The following is a 26,543-nucleotide window of genomic DNA, read 5'->3' as shown; positions in this document are numbered from 1 at the left end:
AATCGGATTGACCAGCTAACGGACCCGCCTTTAACAAGTGACCATTGGCTCGATAGATGTCTATCACCTACACATACATTTAGTATTAACAAAAACATTTGGAAGCTATATTTTAAAATACACATGTGTAACTTATATATACTTATTGATGCTGAAATATATATATATGTTATATGTTTTTTATACATTATATGTTTTTATGTAAAAACACAAGTGCATGTTATATATTTTTGTATAGGTTTTATATTTTTGTTAATATTTAATTTACACATGTAGGATATATGTATTTTGTGTAATTTATATAATTACTAACTAGGTTAGAGCTCGTGTTTCATACGGGTGAAAAATATAATAAAAATAAAAAATTGTTATATGTAATACATTAATTATAAGTGAATTAACAATATATCATTTAGAAGTCAAGAAATTCAACACAACAACTGCTTAAGTGGAGTTGGTAAGCATCTTTAGTTTGAAACATGGGGTCTTGGGTTTGAGATTTGTATCACACAATAATTTATTTTTCAAAATTTTACAAAATGTTATCTTTTGTGTTTGAAAGAAGAGATGATAAAATAGGAAACTGTTCACATGGCATTTATGTGGCATATTATGTGGAAGCCCTAGAATGATGTCATACGAAAACTTGATTAGATTAGATAAGATGTTAAATTACATGGTAGATTCTATATTTTTGTGTATGTTATACGTGTTGTTTTGTTTTGTTTTCCTCAAAGTATAGGTTATATGTTTTGTGTAAGTTTTATATATATTGTTCATATTACACATGTGTGCATGAAACATAAAATACAAGCCTAAAATAAGTTAATTAAAACCGGCCCCTTTGTGATTCTACCCGCAGACCTCCATGAGTCCAAAAGAGGCCCAAGGCCTTCACAACCCGAACCCTTTAAATTCTTTGAAAAGCAAATATTGACAATTTTTCTTGAAAGGAGAATTACTTTTTAATCTTTATTGTTTATGAGACTTGAACCATAAATCTTCCCCTTCTAAACCCATGTTTTTACCTTTGCCAATGGATCACCGCCTCAGTGGTGTGAATATTGGCATTGACGTTAACCATTTGATCGATGCATGAATTTTAAACTTGTTCTTCCCACTACTTAATCAAGTTTTCTTCTCAAATTTGATTCACCCTCCAACGCATTAGAATTAACTCTTTACTCATATGTAAGTGCTCTTTGGCTAAATAAACATATGGAATAGAAGAAATGTTACATCTGCCCTAAGTTAAAAGGCAAACTTGTAAAACTGATAACTATCTTGATTAGTGTTTGGTTTTGGATAGGGTTTCAGAAACATAGTTTTACATACATGTATGATATAACCTAATGTGAACAAGTGGTATAATGTAAATCACATTTCCTAAAATACTAAAGCACATATGAAACACACCCTAACAGTTCATCTTCTTGAAACTTTCAACCAAATGTAAACCATGAAAACGCAAAAAAGTGCAAACAGAACGACATGAAGAACATGGTTCGATCCAGACTGAATGATGCTTTTGTTTAACTTTCTCATATTGTTCTTCAATAGTGCCATTTGCTGCATACAAAAAGACAGATTAATAAACCTCACATTTTCCAAAATTTGTAAACTAGTTTTCTAAATTGTTATGAAAATGCACCAGTTGATTAATAAGGTCATTCTGATTCTTGGCTTCTGACTCTATCTCCGATGCTACCTATTACACCACAATTAAAAAGCAACTCATGAAACAAAATATATCGTCGGGTGTTTCACAATAGACTACAGTACAGTTCATATAATCAGAGGCGAAGTTTACTTAGGGCCCGGGGTGGGCCCAGCCCCCCTGTTTTTTGCGTAGTAGTGTAAATTTACTCGTTTTCTCACGAAATTTTTTATACGTAGTGTAAATTTAGCCGTCTTAGGCCAAAATTTGTAAATTTTTATATACATTTTGAGTCTTCCCCCCCTGGGGTGTCTTAGTCCAAGCTTCGCCACTGCATATAATACAAAAATATAGTAGCACATAAGTAAATAATAAATACAAAAGAGTTACTTACATTCTTTAACTGTTTAACTTGCTTACGTAGGCCGTTGATCTCATCATCCAGGTCAGCATGCATCGGATCAATGTGCAGCTGGATTTCATCAGAATTAGTAACAGGCCTGGTGCTAAGACCTTCTCTGAAATAAATAAATAAATAAACAAAAAGATGTAAATATACAATAAACAGTTAGTGAATTTAAACATTCTTTTTAATTTTATTTTTCTACTAACTTACTGTGAAATAAACTTGAGAAAATTACAATATACAAAGTACCTTGATCTAAATGGAACCGCGCCATAGTAACTGCTACCTTTGTGAGAACTAGATGCCATTGCAGTGATAGAAAATCTGAAATTCATATGTAAAAGTTTTATTAAACCGTGTTAAATTCAGAGAGCTTAGCTTAATAAATATCATCATATCATTATGATATGAGCAACATACAATCAGACACAAATTCAAAAAGGGGTTCTTACTTTTTAAATCAAATCTAATAAAAAGTTGAGAATATTATGATACGAGCAGCATACAATTTCAAGCTAACAAGAACATAGATGATGATGATGATGATGATGATGATGATATAAACCATAAATCCATACAGTAATCTCAATCATCATTGAAGAGGTAGGTCCCAGCAGAGCCCAGTTGGACCCGCAAGACTCACCTTGAAGAGGATCGTCTACGCAGAAACCAACTGGATCCGCAGGACCAACCATGCTCAGAGACGTGACGTCCTTACGCGCAGTACGCAAGCTGGTCCCGCAGGAAATGCCTCCCAATGGTGAAGGACTCCGCCTGTCCCCGCAGCCTCGGATACAAGCCATCAGGGAAGGCCACCCGCGCAGCAAGGCTACACGCACAAGGCACTTAGCTCTCAATCACTCAGTGTCACCTGAAGGAATGAGCGAAGCCGGGAACAATCCCGCACAAGGGCGGGAGGGGGAATACTCCCGCCCAAGTAAGCCAGTCCGTACGATACGGGAAGATCTTCTGTACTGTACCTGACGAGGTATGGGAAAAAGATCTGAGTAAAGATACGACAGCTTATTGACAACAGTATGGCGAGCAGCATGCTCCTGTACTGTGTCACTATTAGCCGCTGCCTACTCACCAACTACTGCTATACCACGTGCGTAGCCGGCAGTTGGTGGAAAAGGAATAGTACACAGCAGGCCTGGTCACTATCAGCCGCTGCCTACCCACCAACTACCAGCAGGGCACGTGCGTAGGCCACTGTTGGTGGAACAGGAATACTGTTGCAGCCGGCCACACCTCCTTGGAAACCTACCTTCGGCTATAAATACCACAAATGGTATGATCATCTGATCTCAACATATCTTATCTTATATCATCATATTATACCTGATATCTGCTCTAGCAATCTCTTAATATACATTTATATTTAAAGAGCAATCTAGTCTGATTCTCACGCCGGAGGGTGGTCACAAGGAGGAACCCCCCCCCCTTCTCAGTGACAAGCTTACGGTGTCTGTTTTGCAGGTTATCAGAAGAACCATCTTCTCAGGGTCTAACCCCTCGTGGGAAACATCTATCTAACCCCCAGGTTACCAGTAATCTGCCCGGGGTCCGGTTAGTGTTTCTTCATTGGCGCCATCCGTGCATAAAGCTAGAACATTTTTCTCCAGTTTTTTCAAACTTCCAAGATGGTTAAAGAAACTCCGGTAACCACAACCCCAGCTACTGGGGGGAATACCGGCAACACAGTTTTTACAAACACTACCCCGGCTACCCAAGCCGGGGCAAGTGAAGTAAATTTTACGAACACTACCCCGGCTACCCAAGCTGGGGCAAGTGCAGTAAATAATCGCTCACTGGGATTCACCGATACCCAGTTAGAGAAACGAACAAGACTCCCCCGCCAAACACTCGATGAGGTTAAGGCATGGGCGGAGGCACGTCAAAAGGAATTCCAAGCTGAGTTGGACGAACGCTTGCGTTCCGTCCAACAGGCCGACGAATTCGAAGGATACTGGGAGGATGACTCAGAGGAGTCCGACTCCGACGTGAACCCTCGCCATAGGGCAAAAAGGAAGCGTAAGGAAACGGACTCCCAACCGAAAAGGCATTTTGGACAAGCCTTCAAACCAAAAAGCACAGGTGGAAGTCCACGAGACTTCTCCAAAACATTCAGACCGAACGTTGCAAATGCGGGAACGTCCAAATTTGCAAGGGACATTGCGGAAGCAATTGCCCCAAAAAGTGCCAAACAAATGTCCAGCATAGGCACATATGATGGTATATCCGACCCAGATGATCATTTGAACAGATTCATAGCGGGGGCAACCGTCAGTAGTTGGACGGAACCCACGTGGTGTTACATGTTCCAAATGGCACTGGTCGGGGCTGCTAGAGCGTGGTTCGACCGTCTACCGGTCAACCACATCTACGACTGGGCTGACTTCCAACAGAAGTTTAGCCAACACTTCAGCCAGCAAAGAAAGTATACTGAGGAGCAATGGACAATCCTCAAGTGCATTCGAGAAAAAGATGAATCTTTGCTAGACTTCATCACTCGCTTCAACTCGAAACATTAGCGAATATCTTGTTCGCGCTGCCTTTATCCAGGGCGCGAACGACCCAGAGCTCATCCGCACCTTAACGGGTAAAGATGGCATGCCATCCACATGGTATGCCATCATGACAGCAGCTAAACGCTTTGCGGAAACGGAGAAGCAACTGGGTAGAGATCTCCCACAGAGCACAAACCTCTACACCCAGAAAACAAGGGAAGACAACGTCCTTACCGCCCGATTAAACAAAAAGCGAAAGCTTGGCATTTGGCAGTCAAGGGTAAACTTTGACACCTCATCCGGCTTGCAAAATCGGTTAGGCGGAAGGGATAACGTACAGCCAAATAAGAACTCCAGATGGACGCCACTCACCAAAAGCGTCACCGAGATATTCGCCACCGAGGAGCTCCCATGGCCAAAGCCTCAAATAATCCGACATCGTCACAATGCTGATCGGAGCAAATACTGTGACTTTCACAGGACAAAAGGCCACGAAACTGAAGAATGCATAGACGTTAAGGACATGGTCGAAGCATTCGTCAGAGATGGAACGCTCGCGCACCTCGTGGCGCAATGAACGCTGAGCAGGCTGATGCGTGTAGAACCCCAGCTGGGGAAAACACTAAAATTCCAGCTTCAATGTGAAGACTACATGCTGCGTAAAGAACGAGATCCCGAACCAGGTGCGTATCGGCTCGATGGCACTCCCATCCCAACAACATGAAAGGGAGCTCATTTACACAGTTTGCATGTAAATCAATTCCAAATTTGTAAAGAAAAGGCCAAGAGCCACTTCTAATGGAAATGATTCTCCTTAAAACATTGACGCTGACGATTTTACATTCATACTTTTATGAACTATCAACACGAATATGCCGGTTTTCACCGCATAATTACGTGGAAAGTCGTTGCATGGGGAAGGCGGCAAAACCCGCATAAACCCAAAAAACGACAAACCTTCACGCAGGTCAGTTGAAGGGGAAAAGTTCAGTTATCCCACTAAATGAAAGTGCCGGTCTATCCGCATGAATCATGATAAGAGGAAACTGAACACTAACCTATTAACAACCGCGCGTCGAACGGTTAATTTATTCAACACTAATACGCCGGTTTTCACCGCATAATTACGTGGAAAGTCGTTGCATGGGGAAGGCGGCAAAACCCGCATAAACCCAAAAAATGACAAACCTTCACGCAGGTCAGTTGAAGGGGAAAAGTTCAGTTATCCCATTAAATGAAAGTGCCGGTCTAACCGCATGAATCATGAAAAAGGGAACTGAACACTAACCTATTGACAACTGCGCGTCGAACGGTTCAAAACATAATTTCTAACAAAAGGATGAGGAAAACCTACACGCAGGTTAGACGCAGGTAAAGTTTAGCCATCCTACTAAGTGCAAGTGACGGTCCTACCCGCACAATCACGAAAGAGGAAGCAAAACTTCACACCTATTATCTACCACGTTCAAAGGTTAACTTATCCTCAAAAAAGGATGAGGAAAACCTACACGCAGGTCAGATATGGGTAAAGTTTAGCCATCCTACTAAGTGCAAGTGACGGTCCTACCCGCACAATCACGAAAGAGGAAGCAAAACTTCACACCTATTATCTACCACGTTCAAAGGTTAACTTATTCTAAACACTTGGAAAATTGCTAATTTAAACTAAAGTATGCAAGTCATACAACGTTTACAAAGCAAGGAATCCAACGAAAGTAGCGGTCTTACCCGCAAAAAGATTTATATTTCACAAAGATTCATTACAAGAATGGCCGGGTAACTACCCGCCTACAAGAAAATAAATCTATACAAGCTAAATCTATCCTAGCAGTGGGAAGGGATCTTCAGGATCAGGCTTCAGGGCCACTTCCACTTGGACCAGCACCGTCAGAGCGTGGCAGTTCAAGGAAAGCCTTAAGGATAGCTAGCCCATCATCAGCAGCAGCAACTTCATTCACCTTCTCCACCACCGGATGCGGGAAGGCGGCATACTGATTCACTGCTTGGTCGTAAACAGCTTCAGTATCAACATTGTACAAAGGGAAGGTGGAAGGCGGGATGCCTTTCTCAACGAACCCTAGACCAAGCAGGAAGCCGACCTTTTCCCCATCTTCGTGAGAAGCGTTGAGGGCTGCGCTCATAGCATCATCGTAAGAGGTCTCAGCAAAGACCAAATGCACAACCTACAAAAGAAAATATACAAGTATCAAAAACCTTTTCTACTTACAAAGAAAAGCGTAAAGACAAGAAAAGATTACCTGAGACAACGCTTCTCGAAGAAGCCATTCCTTGGCAACCAGGGCTTCTTGGAGGGCAGCTTGAGCTTCATTACGGGCGCGATCGGCTTCACTCTTGTTAAGGTTGGCAAGCAACACTTCTTTAGCCGCAGCCTCTCCGACGCCCTTCAGCTTACGCTCAGCATGGTCAAGCACCCCCCTCTGGTCCAGGATTTCTTGGAGCTTTTTGGCGTCTTCCATCGCCAAGGCATCATGAGCCTGCTGGAGAGCCTCTAATTTGGCTTTAAGTTCTTCATTCTCCAAGCGTAGAGGCTCAGCAACAGCTTCAGCCTTGGTGGCCCTCTCGGTTGCGTTCCTTGCAGTTTCCTTAGCCAGCCGAAGCTGTTCATTAACAGCTTGGGCAGCCTTGGAACGGGCCTCGAGTCGTGCCTGAACTTCAACCTCGAGGGCCTTGAAGGCCTTCTCCCTTTCCGCAGCTACGGCGGAAAGCCTTTGGTTCTCCTCCCGGACAGCCCGCGCCTGAGCCACTTCTTTAAGGCGAGCTGCTTTTAACTTGTCGTTTTCACGACAAAGCAGCTCGACACGCGGCTGCATCCGGGCCAGGAGAACCCGAAGCTCATTGGTTAGCCTACCCTCCTGGTAGCTAGCCATGGCTTCCCCCAACGCACCACTGGGAGCAGCGTGACGAGCCCATTCCACGCACTCCACATGGGTACTAAGGGTTGTTCCTCGGCGAATGTTCCATCATGGAACATACACTTCATTGGAATCCGACACTGCAAAAAACATAAAGCAGTTAGGAAAAGATGATAAAAATATATATATAAATGGGCCAAAAGAACCCTACGCACCTGTAGGGTCAATAACAGGCCGATAGCCGCCGAACCCATCACCTGAACCCAAGGGAAATCCATCCAAGAGGTCAGGCAGATGGGAAGGTGGCAGAGATCGGCGAGAAGCCCCATGCGTACCTGATGGATCGGCCGTCGTTGCCGATGGCGGGGGCATGGTAGCAGCCGCCGCGGTCGCCGCCGCGGAATCCGCAGCAATAGTAACCGCCGGCTCGGTGAAGGATGCTGTAAAAATCGCACTCACAGCCGGCGGTGACGTCATCTCAGCTGGAACAGTCCGCTCAAAGGAGTGAGCAACTGAACCAGCGGAAGCAGGCGCAGGCGCCTGGGTCGTCGCCTCAGGTAGGCTGACCGGGCCTACCGTCATTGGCGGGGACGTACCACTCTGCGCTCCACCCTGGAATGCGTCAACATCCACGCCTGCGTAAAGAAGATAAGTGTTAATGATATTAAGCTATGAAGTTAAAAGATAAGTTTGTACTTACGGGTTTTCTTGAGCCTAAAGGTACGGAGAGGCGGGGACGGACCCGATGGAGCCGGCCTCTTTGCGCCGGTCACCGTCATCTTCTTTGGCTCTCCGGAGGTGACAGTCGCAACCTCCGGAGCGGTGGTCTTATCACCACCGGGATTCCCCGCCACCTCTTCGCTCTCGGTCTCCGAATCAGACCGAGGCGCTGGATCGGCAGTGGAGGCCTTCTCCTTCCCCTTCCCGCCGGCAGCCTTCTTCTTCCGCACCAACGGAGGACCATCTGCGGATTCCTCATCAGAACATATGATTAGAGGAATTCCAGCAGAGGTTTCAACATTGAGGGGTTGAGGGTCGAATAGCGCCTTACCTGGCCGACGGGCGCTAAGGATCTCATGGCCTAGCGGATAGACCTCCACGAACCGATCCGCCGTTTGTTCTAGGATGGGCAACTCGTTCTCGTTTAGAGCACGAGTACCCATCCGAGCGGGACCGTCAGTCTCCCGCGGGTTCAGGAGCGACTGCAAGTCGTTCCCCTCTGAAATAAACAGGAAAAAAGTTAGAAGAAATTCTAAATCAACAAAAAGAAAGAAAGCATACCGTAAGGAACAGAGTTCGAATCGTATTCGAGGACGATTGGGACCTTATGCGCATCCGCAGCCTTCCACACTCGGCTCATCCCCAGCATCACCATCCCGGACTCCGCAAACCGGTAAACCGGAGATTGGACCCGAGATATCTTCGCAAACCATTCCGCCTCCTGGTAGCTGGAGGCGTGAAGGCTGGGAAGTGCTTGCCCGTTCTTGAATTTCATGGCAATGGGGATGGCGCGAGCGGATATGAAGAAGAACTCCCGCTTCCACGAGCGAAGACTGCGCTCGGTCGCGCAGATCTTTAAACCCTTAATCCGGGTTGTCAACGTGTACCACCCCTGGATGCACCTCCAAGTATAGAAGGTCATCAGGCGGTCAACATAGGGCTCAACGCCCAGTATCCGGCACACCCACTCAAAGTGGCGAATCTTGGCGATCGCCATGGGGTGCAACTCGGTCAAATGAACACCGTGCCTCTCAAGGACACGGTAAACAAACTTTGTCAATGGGAACCTAAGATTCCCATAGACAAAGAATGCAGCATAAACCCCGATCTTGCCTCTGGGGGCATCGTACACCGTCTGGTGGGGTTCAGGAAACTCAGGCTCGAGAGACTCGAGCATGAACTTCCTGACGACGTACCGATATAGATCGCCAGGCAGAGCACACTGGCACTCGCCAGCAGTACTCTTGTCATCGACTGTAGATTCGAGATCACGAGACATCTTGTAAAAGAAGAAGAAAACGATTTCGGGAGAATGCTTGCCTGAAAAGGTGAGTATTCGCCGGAAATCGCAAAGAAGATGAAGAGAAGAGTGAAAGTGTGGATTACAAAGAACCCTCTCCCCCTTTATATACTAATCGCAATTAATGCGATGAAATTAATGCGGAAGAGAGAGAAAACGAAGGTGCAATGAAACTATGACACGTGGCAAAAAGCAAGCTGGCAACAGCTGTTGACAGGACGCGTACCATTAATTTCGCGGCCACGCGCCCGAAAAATCGCGCCCACGCGCCTGAAAAAGCGTCTGGAATGACCATGTACTGTCAAGTCACCATAACTTCCTGCACGATCCGACACAGTCAGAAGAAACCGTCGCACGACGTTTTAGAGTTTTGGACTGTTCTTATCTTTCCACCAACTCTTCGAATTTCAAAATTCAAAATTCAAAAAGATTAAAAAGTAAGCGGGAAAATACCCCTTACCTTGGCAAACAAGTAACCGTAAGACGGATGCGGGTACAGTGTTAAGGCAAAACCCTTCACATACCTAACACCCGCAGGGAATTGAAGCCAAGTAAACCTTGGCGAACAAGTAACCGTAAGACGGATGCGGGTACAGTGTTAAGGCAAAACACTTCACATACCTAGCACCCGCAGGGAATTGAAGCCAAGTAAACCTTGGCGAACAAGTAACCGTAAGACGGATGCGGGTACAGTGTTAAGGCAAAACCCTTCACATACCTAGCACCCGCAGGGAATTGAAGCCAAGTAAACCTTGGCGAACAAGTAACCGTAAGACGGATGCGGGTACAGTGTTAAGGCAAAACCTTTCACATACCTAGCACCCGCAGGGAATTGAAGCCAAGTATACCTCGGCAACCAAGTAACTATAAGACGGGTGCGGGTACAGTGTAAAGGCAAAACCCTTCACATACCTAGCACCCGCAGGAAATTAACGCCAGGAATACCTTGGAAGTAAAGTAACCGTAAGACGAGCGCAGGTACAGTGTTAAGGCAAAACCCTTCACATACCTAGCGCTCCGCTGGGAATTGAAACCAAGAAGGATCTTCTGGGCAATGCTTGCGGAAACGGAAATGACATCCCCGCATAGCGGGAACGTCGAGTACTACGTTGTTTGAAGCTCCAGGATGGAATTGGTGGTTTTAACATAATTGATCACTATGTTCAAAACTACCAAAACCCCATGGAGAATCCACACAAGTAGGACTCAACGCTCCTGACTTGCGAGGAGGTTACAGCCTACCCGCATCATACCCAAAGACCAAGCAGGAAACTCGGGCATTTCTGCAAGTGACAAGGACTTCCACGGGAGGAATCCCCATGGAAAACCTTAAAAAACCCTTTTCAAAAACCCTTTGCTTAAGTCCAAAAGTTCACCTCACTTTATTAAACACTCATGAGAAGAACATTGGACTGGGGGGACTTGAAGAGGTAGGTCCCAGCAGAGCCCAGTTGGACCCGCAAGACTCACCTTGAAGAGGAACGTCTGCGCAGAAACCAACTGGATCCGCAGGACCAACCATGCTCAGAGACGTGACGTCCTTACGCGCAGTACGCAAGCTGGTCCCGCAGGAAATGCCTCCCAATGGTGAAGGACTCCGCCTGTCCCCGCAGCCTCGGATACAAGCCATCAGGGAAGGCCACCCGCGCAGCAAGGCTACACGCACAAGGCACTTAGCTCTCAATCACTCAGTGTCACCTGAAGGAATGAGCGAAGCCGGGAACAATCCCGCACAAGGGCGGGAGGGGGAATACTCCCGCCCAAGTAAGCCAGTCCGTACGATACGGGAAGATCTTCTGTACTGTACCTGACGAGGTATGGGAAAAAGATCTGAGTAAAGATACGACAGCTTATTGACAACAGTATGGCGAGCAGCATGCTCCTGTACTGTGTCACTATTAGCCGCTGCCTACTCACCAACTACTGCTATACCACGTGCGTAGCCGGCAGTTGGTGGAAAAGGAATAGTACACAGCAGGCCTGGTCACTATCAGCCGCTGCCTACCCACCAACTACCAGCAGGGCACGTGCGTAGGCCACTGTTGGTGGAACAGGAATACTGTTGCAGCCGGCCACACCTCCTTGGAAACCTACCTTCGGCTATAAATACCACAAATGGTATGATCATCTGATCTCAACATATCTTCTCTTATATCATCATATTATACCTGATATCTGCTCTAGCAATCTCTTAATATACATTTATATTTAAAGAGCAATCTAGTCTGATTCTCACGCCGGAGGGTGGTCACAAGGAGGAACCCCCCCCCCCCCCCCTTCTCAGTGACAAGCTTACGGTGTCTGTTTTGCAGGTTATCAGAAGAACCATCTTCTCAGGGTCTAACCCCTCGTGGGAAACATCTATCTAACCCCCAGGTTACCAGTAATCTGCCCGGGGTCCGGTTAGTGTTTCTTCAATCATATACAGGAAAACAGAAGATCACAGAGCACTTACTGGTTAATTTCTGTTTGCCGGCGATGATTCTGATTACCGATCAAAGTTGTATTTAGAATACAGAAAACAAAATTCGTTGATTAATAATAATAATAATAATAATAATAATAATAAAAGCACAATGGAAAAACGGAAAATGATCGTGCGTGCGATGAAACTTACAAGAAAAGGAAGGAAACATATATTATATACTTGTAAATTATGCATTACGAGCTGTACTTTTTCAATGAGGCAGGAGATGTTCGTTATTGCTTACGACTTTTTGAACAAAGCGATCAAATGCCAAGAGGCCCAATAGCCACAGCCTTGCAATTTGCAAGAGAGGTCGGGCTCAGGCTCAAGCCCAGCCCAACGTTTGAAGCGTAAGAACTAAGAAGTAAGGGTAAGTGACTAAGTGGTAACTGGGTAGAAAATAGTACATGGAATGTGATGGTTGAGTTATTTTATATAAGGTCATAAAAAATAATACGTGTGGGAAGCTATAATTAGTTGGCATATGTTAATTAGGGACCAAAGTAAGAAGAACATAAAAGTATTAACACATGTTTTCTCTTTCCAAATGCAAGACATATGTCAATTCGCCCATCATTTTAAAACGTCTATAACATTTTCATATGATATTTTTTTAAAAAATTCACCATGATAACACGCGTTTTTTATCTTTAATATGTGTATGAATTTGTTATATAAAAATTAAAACAAAAATTACGCCATTGTGTCATTCTGCTTGTCATTGTGTCTTTTTATTCATCATTGTATTTTTTTTTAATACTAATAACACCGGTGTGTAATCCTAATATGTAAATATGGTGCTAAAATAACAATTTATCAAATACATAAAACACAATGATTAATGTATATTACACAATAACCTGAAACGTAACATAAAATAGTGAATGCATATTACACAGTGACCATAAACGTAAAACACAATGGAAAGTATATATTACACGATGAGATGAACGTAACACACAATAAACGTAATACTCTGTTTCTCAAATTAAGTGAATGCCACATATCAATCACGAACAAAAGGCAATGAACGTGATACACAATGATGAGTAGAAATACACAATGACGAACAAAAAATATGATGAGCAGAAAAACATAATGACGTAATTTTTGTTTTAATTTTTATCTTTAATATGAGTACTAATTGAAAAACACAATGACCAGAACCAATAACACAATGCATATAAAAAATCCAATTGAAAAATACAATGACCAACCAATAACACAATGCATAATAATCACTATTTTTTTAATTTTATATGACAATATGATACTCAGATTAAAGATAAAAATGTTTGTTATTATGGTAATTTTTTTTTCTTTTTAAAATATCGCATGAAAAAGTTATTGACATTTTAAAATGGTGGGGAAATTAGCATGTGCCTTGTATGTGAAAAGAGAAAGTCAACAAATGTAGGATCTTCCTTTTATGCCTTTTTTTTCCTTTTAATTTGATCACAACCATTCAAATATAAGATTAATGAACTAGATTACTTCTCACACTTTTTATTTTTGTGATCCTCTGTCTTTTAACCTTAACCTAGAATGTGAATGCTCTTAATTAGTGAGCATGACGACCCTAAAATCTAAATTTTCAGATATTGCTTAACTAGTGAGTATCAAGACCTATAAATTTTTCAAAGATCAGAATGCTTCTTCTTACTTAATTAGGTGTATTATGAGGTTTCTAGGGAAAGACTATGGCTAGCTAGTATATTGGATAGAATAATGAAGAGGAGATTGAGATCATTTGGGCATGTGAAGAGCATAAAAGAGATGTCACAAGTTAAAGTGATTGAAGCCCTCTTTGTGTAGGGGAAGAAGGGTATAGGTAGACCTAGGCTCACTTGGGATGAGCAGATTGAGCGAGATTTGTATAGGGTTACCCCTCTGTGAGTACATGGCCCAAAATAGAAGTTCAACGCGATGCAATATTATAGTTAAGGACCTTTAGGGGAGGGTACACCTTATGTGATCTTCGCTTCTTATTTTCTTCCTGCAATGTTGTCTATTTGATATTTTATGACGTATATGTTAGTATTTTTTTCACTCTAACACGGCATCCTTTTTTAGTAGTGGCTTTGTATACATGCTGTTGGCACAATTGTTGTTTGGCCCAAGTGTAAAGCTCAGCCCAAGAATTATTAGGGTTTATTATATTTGGTAATATCTTGACTAGCAAACGTAGTTAGTCTATATAAGCCGAGTTATGGTTAGACATTAGAAAAAGTGAAGTTGGTGTAAACGAGTTAGGGTTCATCAAGAGTCAAACCAAGTTAGGGTTTGAGAGTTGTAATCAGTTTTTTTAGTTATGTTTTCTAGATTAATATAAACGAGAGTTAGTCGTTTAATTCGTGTTTGATTATCGATCTGGGACTTGAATTGGTATCAGAGCCAAGTTCAAGAAATCGATAAGAAGAAGACCGGAAACATCAATCAAGGTAGTGATCGATTAGAAGGGATCACGTTTTCTTTTTGGCTGCGACGTATCACTACCATTAAATTAATTCATTCTAATTTATGATTGCACGCCGCCACAGTTTGATAGCAAGGAAGCTTTCTCTGTGATTGAGAAAATTAATAATCGCAAAGTCAAAGTGCTAAAGTCTGTGGCTGCTACAAAAGAATCTTATAATTATTTTTGTCTTTGGTGTTGACTTGAAATTCAAGAAAGCAAACAGGAATTCGAAGAAGATTAATAATTCACAAGTTAATTTGTTTTGTTTCTTGGTTGAATTCGGTTTGGTTAAACAAGTTGGTTTACCCACTCTTGCTAGATATTTTTTGTATTTGGGTTGAACAGGCGGGTTCAATTCAGGGTTTTAAGTTTTATTCGGGTTGAACGAGTTAGGTTTTAACCAAGGTTTGATTTATTTTGTGAGCAAGCGGGTTCGGTTCTGAAAAGTTGTTCAGACTGATTGGTTTGTATTTGTTCCAAAGAAGTGGAGCAAAGGGGTTCGACATCAATGGCAGGTGACGAAGAAAGATCGGTAATCCAACCCAAAGCGAGTGGGGGGATTTCGTTACAGGTTCCAAAGCTGAATAGAACTAATTACATCACATGGGCGATTGTAGTAGAAGCGATATTTGTGACATTCGTCAATTTTGGGTCTTGTTTGTATTTGTTTTTGTATTTGTTTATTATGTAAACCGACCCGATTTGTAAACCGAAGCTTATGTTATAATCAAAATGATGAATTTATGTTACAATATTGTTTCACACTTGTTGGGTTTTGAAAACATCTTATTTTTATTTTTATTATTATTATTATTATTATTTATTTATTTTTGTTGTTTGTGTTTTTGTCTTGATCCATTTTGAATGAAAACTCTTGTGTGTCACACTCATATTTGACCACCAACATTACCCTATATATACACCACCTTTTCTCTTCATTTTCCCTTGCTATAACTCCAAAAAAAGAAAAAAACTCTCTCAAACATCAAAAATTCAAGGTTATCTTCTTAAGTGTTCTTGAAGGTTTTTTAGTCTTTCATCTTAATTAGGTTATGTAGCCTTATTAATACTTGTTTATGGTTGTGCAACATATATATAATACACACCCCTTGTTTACCTTTGGTAGTTACTTCTCCGATTCCGGTCGGTGAGGTTTCGGACCTCATAACGCAAGGCTTCATGGAGGACTTCGTATCCTTGATATATATACATCTATATAACTTGTTCATACATATTAATATTGCTTATTTTAGTTTGTTGGTCATGTTTACAAGTTCCATGGTTATGGGTTTTTAAGAGTTTATGCTTCAGTTTAACCGTAAATAACTCTAAACAGTAAACCAAACTTTGTTACTAGTTTTGTTAAATAATTGTTTAAACATACTTATTGTTAGATCTAAGTTCTAAAATCATTTTTACAAATTCTATGGTTATGGGTTTGTAGAATCTTACCTCGGTCTTAACCCGAAACACGATCCGAACCGAAAACCAAACTTTTGTTTAAAGACTTTAATGTTAACTTTTGGTATTTTTTATTTGTACATTATTATACAAGTTCTTTAGTGTTTGGACATCTGGAAATCATCTATGAACTTGTTGTGAGATGGAAACCGAACCAAACCGATTCTTATTCGCTTAAGACACACAAGTGTGTGTTTTTTTAGCCATCAAGACTTGTATATTTTTTTAAAAATAGTTACAAATTGATTTTTAAATATTTTCTTAAGTACTTGGAAATGTTGGATCCAACTTGATCTCATAACAAAGTTTTGACCGACAAAACCGAACACTCGCTTAACGTGCGTTGTTAGTTCTAAAACAATGAAACTACATGCTTGGTTAAGTCTTATTAAATTTTATTGAGTTATCTCATAACATTAAATATTTTGGAAAGTTGACTTTGGGTTTGACCAATTATCAAGACCCGAACCGACAACCCGAACACTCGATAAAAAAACCGTTTTAGTATCTTTATTCCAAAGGGATTTGCATTCTTGCATTTTACCCACCTTATTACTTAACATAGGTTGAGAAAATATTAAGGATAGATACTTTAACTCGGTTTCGAACAAACTTACATTTTTAAAGGGTTATTATTATAAATTCTTAAATAGTTACATTTTAAAACCTTGAACTTTAATTATTTACATTTCTCAACATTTATTTTGTTTAAAGACCTTCAAGACAACCTTTCTAAATTCAAGACTTATTTTCTTTTTAGGCATTGTGCGTTAAACTCGTCGTTCCGACAAATCTCCAAATTATCATCTTTCAAGTTTACTACTTGAAGGTGAGTACTTCATACCCCATTTTTCATCTTTTATTTTGGGGGTGACATTTCATACTTATTCAACAAAATGCTTTATATTTGAATCTTAAACCACAAACGTAGTTGTATACTTTACCTAAATAATTGCTCGATTTGGTGTTCTATGCTTATATGCCTATGTGTTTATCGCTTTTGGTTGGTGGAACTATAAAATCCTAGACTATTTGGCATTCCCTTATAGCAAGGTGTCGTTAACGTAATGCAATTAACGATAACTATAAAATCCTAGACTGTTTGGCATCCCCTTATAGCTAGGTGTCGCTAATGTGTTTAGCGATATCTATTTATCCAAATTACCACTTTTATTTATCGTTTCGTATGCAAGTTTTGTGGCTATCTTTATTATATACTAATATGATTAAACTTATGAATTGCTCACCAACCTTTGTGTTGACAAACTTTATTTTATGAAATGTTGCAGATTTGCATCTTGGTTGATTTATGATTGTGAAGAAAACGACATCAAAGACCTTAGGATATTAGTAAAAATGAACAATATCAAATTTGCCATATTTTGTGATATCTTGTTTATGGTTATTTTATGGATAATTGTTATGTGACATTTTCGATGTTGTGAAATGAAATGAGTTTATTAAATAATGTCACTTTAATTAGTGTCATGTGCTTATGGACAATCGTTACACCTCGGCATGTTCCGCCGCCTTTGGTCGGGGTGTGACAATATTGGATGATCAAGACCTATGGGAAGTTGTTCAACCGAAAAAGGGTGCGGTTATTGTTGAGAAGAAGAATAAAACGGCAAGATCGTTTTTGTTTCAAGTGGTGGATGGTGATATTTTTCTTTAGATTTCTCAATACAAGAATGCCCGAGATATATGGACGGCTTTGAAGGCACGGTATGTTGGGGCCGAGCGAGTTCAAAAGGCTCGACTGCTAACTCTGAAAAGTGAATTTGAGAAACTCAAGATGGCAGAAAACGAGACAGTTGACGAGTTTGTAGGAAAAATAACAAGTATGGTTTCAAAGGCAACGGGTCTAAGTCACGTGTTCGAGCAAGATGTCTTGGTGAAGAAGTTACTAGATGCGGTTCCTGACAAATACTTTCAACTCATAGCCTCAATCGAGCAAAGTGTTGATCTTGATAGTTTGATGTTTGAAGATGCTATTGAAAGACTTAAGGCATTTGAGGAACGTCTAAGAGGGAGAGAACGCGTTTCAAATTCAAAAGGTCAGTTACTTTTCAATCGATCGAAAAGTAGTTATAAAGGCAAGTCGTATGATCAATCCGGTAGCCGAGGTAAGGGTTGACCGAGTTCACAAGGGCATGAAAAAGGCCGTGAAACCGGAGGTCAAGACCGAGACGATGAAGACCAAGATGGTTGAAAACCGAGGTGGTCAAGATTGTGGGTCAAGTCATAAGGGACAAAGAAGAACCAATTATCGTCAAAGGGGAAGAAAGGATAGATCACAAGTTCAGTGTTACCGTTGTGATGAGTTCGGTCACTTTGCGACTATGTGCCCGGAACGTATGAAGAAAAAGGAAGAATCTAATTTGAACAAAGTTGACGATATTGATCCATCTTTGTTTATGATAAAAGGTGATAAGAAGACAGTTTTACTGAATGAAGAAAATGTGATTTCAAAGCGTTTTGAAACCGAGCCGATGGAGAAAGATGTTTGGTATCTCGACAACGGAGCATCAAATCACATGACGGGTAAAAAAGCGTACTTTTATGAACTGAATGAACAAAAAACGGGAACTGTGAAGTTCGGAGATGAATCTTGTATTGATATTCGGGGAAAAGGGTCAGTGTTAATTGAAGGGAAAACGGGGGAGCAGCGCCTGTTGACCGATGTCTACTACATCCCGAGCCTAAAGTGTAATATCATAAGTCTTGGTTAAGCAACGGAAGGTGGATGCGAGATTTATATGAAACAAGATTTGCTAACCATTAAAGATGATACCAGAAAGCTTTTGATGAAGGTGACAAGGACCAAGGACCGATTATACAAGATTAGCCTCAATATACCAAGTCCCAGCAAATGAGCTAGCATTGGAATGAAGAATTTTGCAGGTTGGGATCTTCAAAGTGTTGGACTGAAAGAATACAAGCCGGTTGCGAGTCAGATTCCAATCAAAGATCCAAGTTCTAAAATTCAAAGTCCAAAGAAGAGTGTTCAAGAAACTAAACACGTGGTCAAGAAAGTGATTCAAGCCCAAGAGAAGGTGTCTAATGATCAAACAAAGCAAGTGTTACTTCAAGCTAGGTGGAGCTCAAAGAACATTGCAAGAGATCAAGAAAATCATCGGGAGAATCAAGAGAATGATAACAAGCGTGAAGTTGAAGATCCGCCAATTTCGAGTCAGAAATTAGGGGGTGAGTTGGCTGAGTCGGATACAACAATTGGGGAGGTGATTGTTGGCACAATTGTTGTTTGGCCCAAGTGTAAAGCCCAACCCAAAAATTATTAGGGTTTATTATATTTGGTAATGTCTTGACTAACAAGCTTGGTAGTCTATATAAGCCGAGTTATGGTTAGACATTAGAAAAAGTGAAGTTGGTGTAACCGAGTTAGGGTTCATCAAGAGTCAAACCAAGTTAGAGTTTGAGAGTTGTAATCAGTTTTTTGAGTTATATTTTCTGATTAATATAAACGAGAGTTAGTAGTTTAATTCGTGTTTGATTATCGATCTGGGACTTGACATGCAATTTTGGAAACATCATTAACGCACTAACACTATATATTTTGAACTATGTTTTGCATGCATGTCCTTCAATGAGTTGAGTGTCTCACTAGAAATAACCTCTCTATGTTTTGCTTACATCCCATCATTTTTGTACCCCACCAATAGCTTTGCTATGGGCATGGTTATACCAGGCATGGCTGGTTTTTCTTTTTCTTTATGTAATACTGATGATCATTTTATTATATAAAAAAATATTTAAACTTTATTATACTTTAAAAGACAGGTAAAACAACATTTAAGATCAAAAATCCGTTAAATCAAACCGTTCTAATTATGGTTCCCTAGTTCAAAAATCCGTTAAATCAAACCGTTCTAATTATGGTTCCCTAGTTCAGATACCCTAAACCAGGCCAAACTGGTTTGTTGTTTTCTAACATCATAACCAGTCTAATTGTACATGTTTTTGCTTAAACCAATCAAACCAAATCATAAACAGCAAGAATGTTGATGAACTAGAAATTAGGCTCCACCCATGAGAAAAGCAAATCGGCCTGCAAATTCTTGTCCGAAACTTCTTTTGACCACAAAACCACTATTTTTAGACCTCTTTCTTATTTGAAATTAAGGCCAAATCTGACACCACCACTTCCATTCAATATAAAAGCCTGCAACTATCATTCAAAAGGGTTTCATTCCATTAAAATCCATCATACACAAACACCAATCATCCATTTGAAGGCTCTTTTTAGGCTCCTAGGAAATATATCCAATTTCAGTTTAACTTCATAGTAACGGTTTCATAATTTTTTGGGCTAAAACTTTGTTTTTACTAAGATCGGTCTTGCTATCCAAAAATGATTAAGACGTAGCTTGCTTTTATTGTAATAGTTTGAAATAAAAATGTGAAAAGATAAATGATTTATTTTATTTATTTTCCTATTCTGGCAAAATATTGTTAAATCTAAAACCCTCCCGTATATTACGATATGCATATTGAATGGTTGGTGTGAATGATTGGTTTCATCTTTACTTTATCATAACCCAATGAAGTGCTTTCAACTAACCAAGACCTTTAGTGGCTTCGAATAGTGATGGCCGAATTCAATGGTCGCAAATGATTATATTTACGAATATTGTTTTTCTTATTCTTGCCGTTACTTCTATATACCTTAATATTTCATTTTATTTATTTATTTATTTTTGTTTCAATGATATTTTTGATTATTAATAAGTATTATAAACATAACCAGCAAAACAGGAAATTGTTTGTTGTTAACAAATAACATGCATGTTCATCAATTAATTTGATGTAGTAATAATCTTAATATATTTGAATATAATTCAGTCATCATGAAATAATTAAGTTGGAATTTTTGGAATGATTGTTAGACGAATGACTTATTTCATCGCAACTTGTTACCAACTCATTCGGTCATATTATTTACACGATCCATTATCGTATAAGTTGATTCTTGTCAACATATATGCTAGGAATGAAAAATTTCTTGTTTGGTGTAATTAAATGGACTTACTTACGAGTAAAAATAGCTCGGCTTGTAACAAATGTGCTAAAATATGATCATACATCGAGGTTGATAAAATACAAAGGCTAAATATTTTTTTATCTATAATTATAATTTACATATATAGTAGGTATAATATTATATATATAGGGTTTGGATCAAATATAAATGAAATTAACGTGCTAAACGTGAAAATCAAGTAGAGTAATTATATAATTACATCATAGAGTAATTACGTAATTACTTTATGATGTAATTACATAATTACTCTACTTGATTCTCATATTTAGCACGTTAATTTTATTTGTACGTTAACTTTCCCATATATATATATATATATATATATATATAATAAAATGACAAAACGATGGATGAAGAAAGTGGAGCAACACCAAAGATACCACACTTTAGTGGTTGACCTCGTGCTTACTTCACCCATGAATGAAACTTAAGACAAAAGTTGTATAGAAAGGTATGGGGATATTTGCCTATTAATAGATATTAATTTTGCAATAAAAAAATGTAATATCTATTTTGCTTAGTTTATTGGTAATAACTTTTGGTCATGTTACTAATAATTTATGAGTTCAATAACTATATCAAATGAGTTAATCATATTGTCTTGTTGACAAAAGAAAAGGTAATGTTTCTTCACATATTAATGCCTAACACAAAAAAGTTTATACCCAAAAACTATTAAAATATGATAATATAACGAGAGAGTAGGGTTTCATAGTTAATCGGGCATTGGATTTGTTAGCTTCTAGAGCATCTCTAACGCTCCTTCTTCAAAGAGAAGGCTGTGTTGGCCATCCAACCTTTTATATCACGAATGAGAAGGCTCTCTCTCACAGACCACGTAGATACTCCCATCTAACAAAACCCACAAACTTATCTCACAGTCCTTCTGTGGATACATATGATGGTCTCTCCATTCACGAAGATACTTCCCTTTTGTGTCATATCTACGATGATCTTCAAGGTCAATTATTCTATAATGTCAAAGGTGGCGCGTGGCGTAAGGTGGGGCCTCAGCCAAAGCCATGTTCCTACTGAGTAGTGACCTCCGCGGAAGGTGTGGACCTTCCTGCGAACATTTTTATTCCTTTCAGGTGGGTCCAGAACCCTACCTCTTAGATTCTTTCAAAACCGGTAGAAAATATTGTGAAAATAGTTCAGGATGCACAAGATCATATATAGCTTTCAAGTACTTAATTTTTTAATAGTGCCTATTTATAAAAGTACAAAGCGCGTTACATTATCCTTTTGAAAACATGATAGTTTAAAAATTAAAATAAATCTAAATTTTTATTTGTAATTGTATAACTAGAAAGATAATGTCATTCCTTTTTTAGTGGAATGGTCAGAGAGGTTTTCTCTAAATGTTTCTTTCCTGGGGTGGCTAGGGTTTGAATTTTCCCCTAGGCAAAAATTTGCCAAAGTAACCTCTGGTGTAGGAATCCTGGGTGTTTGCTGTTCAAATAATAAAAAATAACTAGAGCGATATTTGAGTATCGTGAATAGGGTTTCTTTGTGTTGTAATTCTGGCTTTAGCTTCTTGTTAAAAGCCGGTTATAAAAAAATATAAAAATACTGGAATCAATAAAAAGATTATTATTTATTGATTCTTTATTATGCTATTAAAGGTTTTGACTACTTTTAACCCAAAAGATTCACCAAAGGTAAGATACCTGGATGGACAAGAGGATTTCTTGTAAAGCAAATTCAAGTGGTGTGACATCAAAAAGATAACATGACCCTACAAAAATCAAAACTATCCAATGAGACTTTAGCCCCACTTGAAATTGATGTACCTCCCATCAAGCACAAAGTACCAAGGTCTAGCCATCTTGTACTTGTAAACCCGGTCTCATTATTCACACACCCTTTGACTTATACACACCAACTTTTAAGTGTATGTAGGATGTGTGGATAACCAAAGAGTTTATGAATAAAATATCCTAACTTATTCTATCAACATATAAAATTTGAAAAAGTACAACTCCTCAGTGTAGGGTACATGCCAACATAGCATGATGCAACTCAACAATACTAATTTTCATAGCTACAAAAAAAGTAATCGGTTTACAACTCTCAACGCTCACGGTACAAGTCCATATAGCATGGTTTCTAACTTTTACAATTACATCTCAAAAGAAAAGAGTTGTCAAAACATAAGCAAAATAAACAGAAAACACTAATACGACAATCATCTATCCTCATTTGCCTAGTGCTACAAGATTACCAAATCCTCATCTAAATGTACAACACAAGATGCAAAAGGTACAATTCTCCTAATCCCCGGATATCGATTCCGAAACTTAATGAATATAAAGTAAAAATACTGAAAAAAATAGCACAAAACCGTGTTGGGTCGCCCCAGGAAAAACAAATTTTCTACCAGGCCGGGCCAGGCCCGTTCCGTCCCGTCACAAGATGTTGACAAACCGTGGTGCATCGGCCCGCGGGCCATCAAGAGACCGATACATATATAATGTATCGACAAAATCACTCTTCTCCCCGCCTTCTTCCTCATCCCTACGGAACAGTTCCACCACCAAGCGGGGCAGTTGTCGGGCCACATCCAAACAACCTTCTCGGGTCACCCGACAAGATGACATCCAAACAAATCTCATATTATAAAAACGGTGTAAACCCGACCAAAAACCCGAATCACCAAAGGGGCTATCTCTAATCTCGAGTTTTTGTAAATTGGTGCATCCTTCCAACACGTATTTCAGCCCGATATCACTATCCCCCGCAAATGCAACTGATAATGTTCTCACAAGTTTACCATATCGCCCGATGTAACTAAACGCTCTATCAGTTAGTAAACCCGAAACCGCAAGCCGGGTTAGTTTCTTACAGTTTTTGACAATGGCTCCAAAGCCCTCATCCATGGGTTCACCGGTTACATGGTCTGGCCTGAACCGGCCAATTATACAGAGCCGAAAGACAACAAGATCCGGGCAATTTTTAGACATGGCTACAACCGCAGCGTTAGTCATCTGCTGGCAAAAGTAAAGAATCGATTGTAGTTTCCTACACCCGATAGATATCGCGAGCAGGCCTGTTTCTGAAACAGGTCCCTCGCCGTTTTCGGTTGCGTCTATAGGGAAAACCCGTAGCTCACGAAGATCTTTGCATGTTTCGGCCACCGCTTGAAGCCCTTCATCACCTATTGAATCAAGAGCCTGAAAAGAGGATTATTAACAAGAATAGATCTAAATTAGTGAAATTATTTAATCACCTATACCTTTTTGGTGTGATGTACATCATAGACGTGCACGAGTGTGAATTTCTAACATGACATGAAGCCAACATAAAACTCTGGGGTTTGGGTTTAGTCTAAAAAGATCGGGCTAGTTTTGGGTCGAACCCCTGCAACCCTGTTTAGCTACACGAGTCGTGTTAGGGTCGACCTGATGGGTTTGTGGGTTGACTCATCTAGCCAGTTTTCCTTAATATTTATTTTAATTTTTGTTGATAAATACATTTTAGTTCACAATATAAACGCATAAAAGAGAAATAAGCATCTATAAAGAAAACATAATTATCTTATCTCCATTTGCATTTTTGTTTTTAATTGTAATTTTAGAGTATTAATATGAAAAAATTAATAAAAATAAAATAGTCGCTTTAAGCAAAATATTCATATCATGTTTGGTTTCATGTGTCTGGCACGATTTCTGGGTTTCTGTCTCGTTGTCAACCCACAAACACAACCCGTGCAACAACCCTAGACACGTTAATAAAGATTCAAGTTTTTTAAAGAAACATAACGTATACGACTTACCCAAAAAACCCGAAGCTTGTGACAGTGGCAGATAACAGGCTTTAACTGCTCGGCATTGATGTTCGCATAGCTAAGATTTAACGAACTAAGATTCGTACAAACCGGGATAATAGCCGGAAGATATTCAGGTGCGATTTCTCTAAACCCCGAAAGACAAACAACCGACTTACAACTCACAAATGCCGAAACATAATCCGATACGCGATAGTTATCATTTTCGAGCTGTTCGGGTTGCTCGGGCGGGCTAAACGACCCGGTTCCCAAATGGGTCAATTGCGGCGCACGGGTCATCAACCGGTGAAGCTGCCCGATAGTCACAAACCGGTTCAATCTAAGTTTCTTTAATAATGGGGATCTTGCCACAAGATTCTCTAAAGATTCAAAATTTATCGGAGATTCAACACAATCAAACATTAAAGATTCCAAATTTGTCAGACCATCCGCCGGAAAACACGAAATCCAGTCCACGTAATCATCGGAAACCTCATCTTCAATCAGCTCAAGAACTTGCAAACCCCTGAACCAATTCACAAATTAATCAAAACCCAGTAAAATAATCAACAGATCTACACAACCCAGTAATCAATTTAACCAAATTTTAACTAAAAACATAATAATTTTTTTTACCGGCAGCGGCTGACGAAGGCGGCGAGCCCGGCGCTTCCAAAACCTTCACAACACACCAACACAAGCTCCTTAAACCGCGGGAAAGAGTTAGCGACAGCCGCCAGGTCATCATCGGTAACAGACATCCTTTTAAGGTGAATCTTTTCAAGCGTACGATAAGCAGTGGCCATGCCGGAGACCCATGGGGTGAAGTGCGCACCCCAGTTAACCGGAAGCAAGCTAAAATCGGCGAACCGGGGCTTACCCTTGATAGTAACGGACTGGACGCGGGTGAACCGCTCGGTGGCTCGGCGTGGGGACACCGCGTAGCAGTTTCCGATGAAGACGTGGGATCTGGTGTATGCTTCGGCACGGAACCATGACTTGCAGACGAGTGACACGGCGTTACGGTCACGGCGGGAGTGTAAGAAAGCTAGAACGTTTTCGAGTACGTTTTCGAGGACTTGATCTGGGTAAGGGGTAAAATGGTCGTTTGTTGTTGATTCCGGCATTTTTATTTTTCTTCCGGTGATGGGATCTGGAGTGATTTATGGAGTGGTGGTGGATGGGTTGATTGTTAAAATAAAAAAGATCGAATCTTGATCAGACAGAGACAGAGAGAGAAAGAGAGGGGAATAATAATAATAATAATAATAATAAAATAATAATAGTTTGGGTTTTTCTTTTTTTAATTTCCTCTCTCATGAATGCATGTTGTTCATCTGCAAATCTAATGGCTTCCCACAAGAACAAAGACAGGGATGCAAGGGACTGGTCACTCAGTTCATTATTAAAGCTTTTGTCTTTTATTTTGTACAGTGTAACTGTTACTTTTTTTTCTCTCTCTGTGTCTTCAAATTATATTTCCAACTGAAACTTTACATCAATATTTTGATTTTTACTTTGTAGGTTGTGTTTGTTTTTGCTTAAAATATTTGCAGGAGACATATGTCTGTGGGCGCGCAAACATAAACTTCTGAAAACTGTTTGTTTTTTTTTTTAAATAAGATCTGCAAACTGCTTTTATGGTCTTAAAAAAGAAGCTATTGTTCAACTTCTTTACACATCTTCACACTTCTTAACATCCTACCAACACCCAATGTCCAACACCACCACCACCCATCATGCGCCGCCGCCACCACCACCACCCACCGTCCGCCACCACCACCACGCACCACCACCGTCCACCACCACCACCACCGTCCATCACCACCACCCACCCGTCGGCCACAACCATTGTCCACTACC

The 26,543-nt window shown here is 40.2% G+C and overlaps 3 protein-coding genes across 3 annotated transcripts; 1 reads left to right on the top strand and 2 right to left on the bottom strand.

Moving 5' to 3' along the window:
• Window positions 1–1,425: 1,425 nt before the first annotated feature.
• On the bottom strand, window positions 1,426–2,371 carry LOC143533919 (bet1-like protein At4g14600). The gene is made up of 4 exons (XM_077028565.1): window positions 2,313–2,371; window positions 2,052–2,175; window positions 1,652–1,708; window positions 1,426–1,569 (listed from the first exon to the last, which is right to left on the bottom strand). The coding sequence occupies exons 1-4, from the start codon at window positions 2,369–2,371 to the stop codon at window positions 1,426–1,428; spliced, it is 384 nt and encodes a 127-aa protein (XP_076884680.1).
• A 15,276-nt stretch (window positions 2,372–17,647) lies between these two features.
• LOC143541891 (uncharacterized) lies at window positions 17,648–18,584 on the top strand. Its single transcript, XM_077034610.1, has 2 exons — window positions 17,648–17,909; window positions 17,974–18,584. The coding sequence occupies exons 1-2, from the start codon at window positions 17,648–17,650 to the stop codon at window positions 18,582–18,584; spliced, it is 873 nt and encodes a 290-aa protein (XP_076890725.1).
• Window positions 18,585–22,969: 4,385 nt separating this feature from the next.
• Window positions 22,970–25,206, bottom strand: LOC143553962 (transport inhibitor response 1-like protein). The gene is made up of 2 exons (XM_077043866.1): window positions 24,690–25,206; window positions 22,970–24,087 (listed from the first exon to the last, which is right to left on the bottom strand). The coding sequence occupies exons 1-2, from the start codon at window positions 25,101–25,103 to the stop codon at window positions 23,323–23,325; spliced, it is 1,179 nt and encodes a 392-aa protein (XP_076899981.1). The 5' UTR covers window positions 25,104–25,206; the 3' UTR covers window positions 22,970–23,322.
• Between the last annotated feature and the right edge of the window lie 1,337 nt (window positions 25,207–26,543).

This window comes from Bidens hawaiensis, unplaced genomic scaffold (assembly GCF_021521415.1).
Source record: "Bidens hawaiensis isolate Kalapana, Puna unplaced genomic scaffold, B.hawaiensis_p1.1 tig00000055_1, whole genome shotgun sequence".
NCBI lineage: Eukaryota > Viridiplantae > Streptophyta > Magnoliopsida > Asterales > Asteraceae > Bidens > Bidens hawaiensis.
This window is presented reverse-complemented; position numbering and strand designations above follow the sequence as displayed.

Coding starts and splice junctions, on each gene's coding strand:
- LOC143541891 (XM_077034610.1), top strand. CDS start 17,648: ATGGCAGAAAACGAGACAGTTGACGAGTTTGTAGGAAAAATAACAAGT. Junction 17,910..17,973: donor ACGCGTTTCAAATTCAAAAG/GTCAGTTACTTT, acceptor TCAATCCGGTAG/CCGAGGTAAGGGTTGACCGA.
- LOC143553962 (XM_077043866.1), bottom strand. CDS start 25,103: ATGTTTGATTGTGTTGAATCTCCGATAAATTTTGAATCTTTAGAGAAT. Junction 24,088..24,689: donor ACAAGCTTCGGGTTTTTTGG/GTAAGTCGTATA, acceptor TCCTCTTTTCAG/GCTCTTGATTCAATAGGTGA.
- LOC143533919 (XM_077028565.1), bottom strand. CDS start 2,371: ATGGCATCTAGTTCTCACAAAGGTAGCAGTTACTATGGCGCGGTTCCA. Junction 2,176..2,312: donor GCGGTTCCATTTAGATCAAG/GTACTTTGTATA, acceptor TATTTATTTCAG/AGAAGGTCTTAGCACCAGGC. Junction 1,570..1,651: donor ATGACCTTATTAATCAACTG/GTGCATTTTCAT, acceptor TTTTGTATGCAG/CAAATGGCACTATTGAAGAA.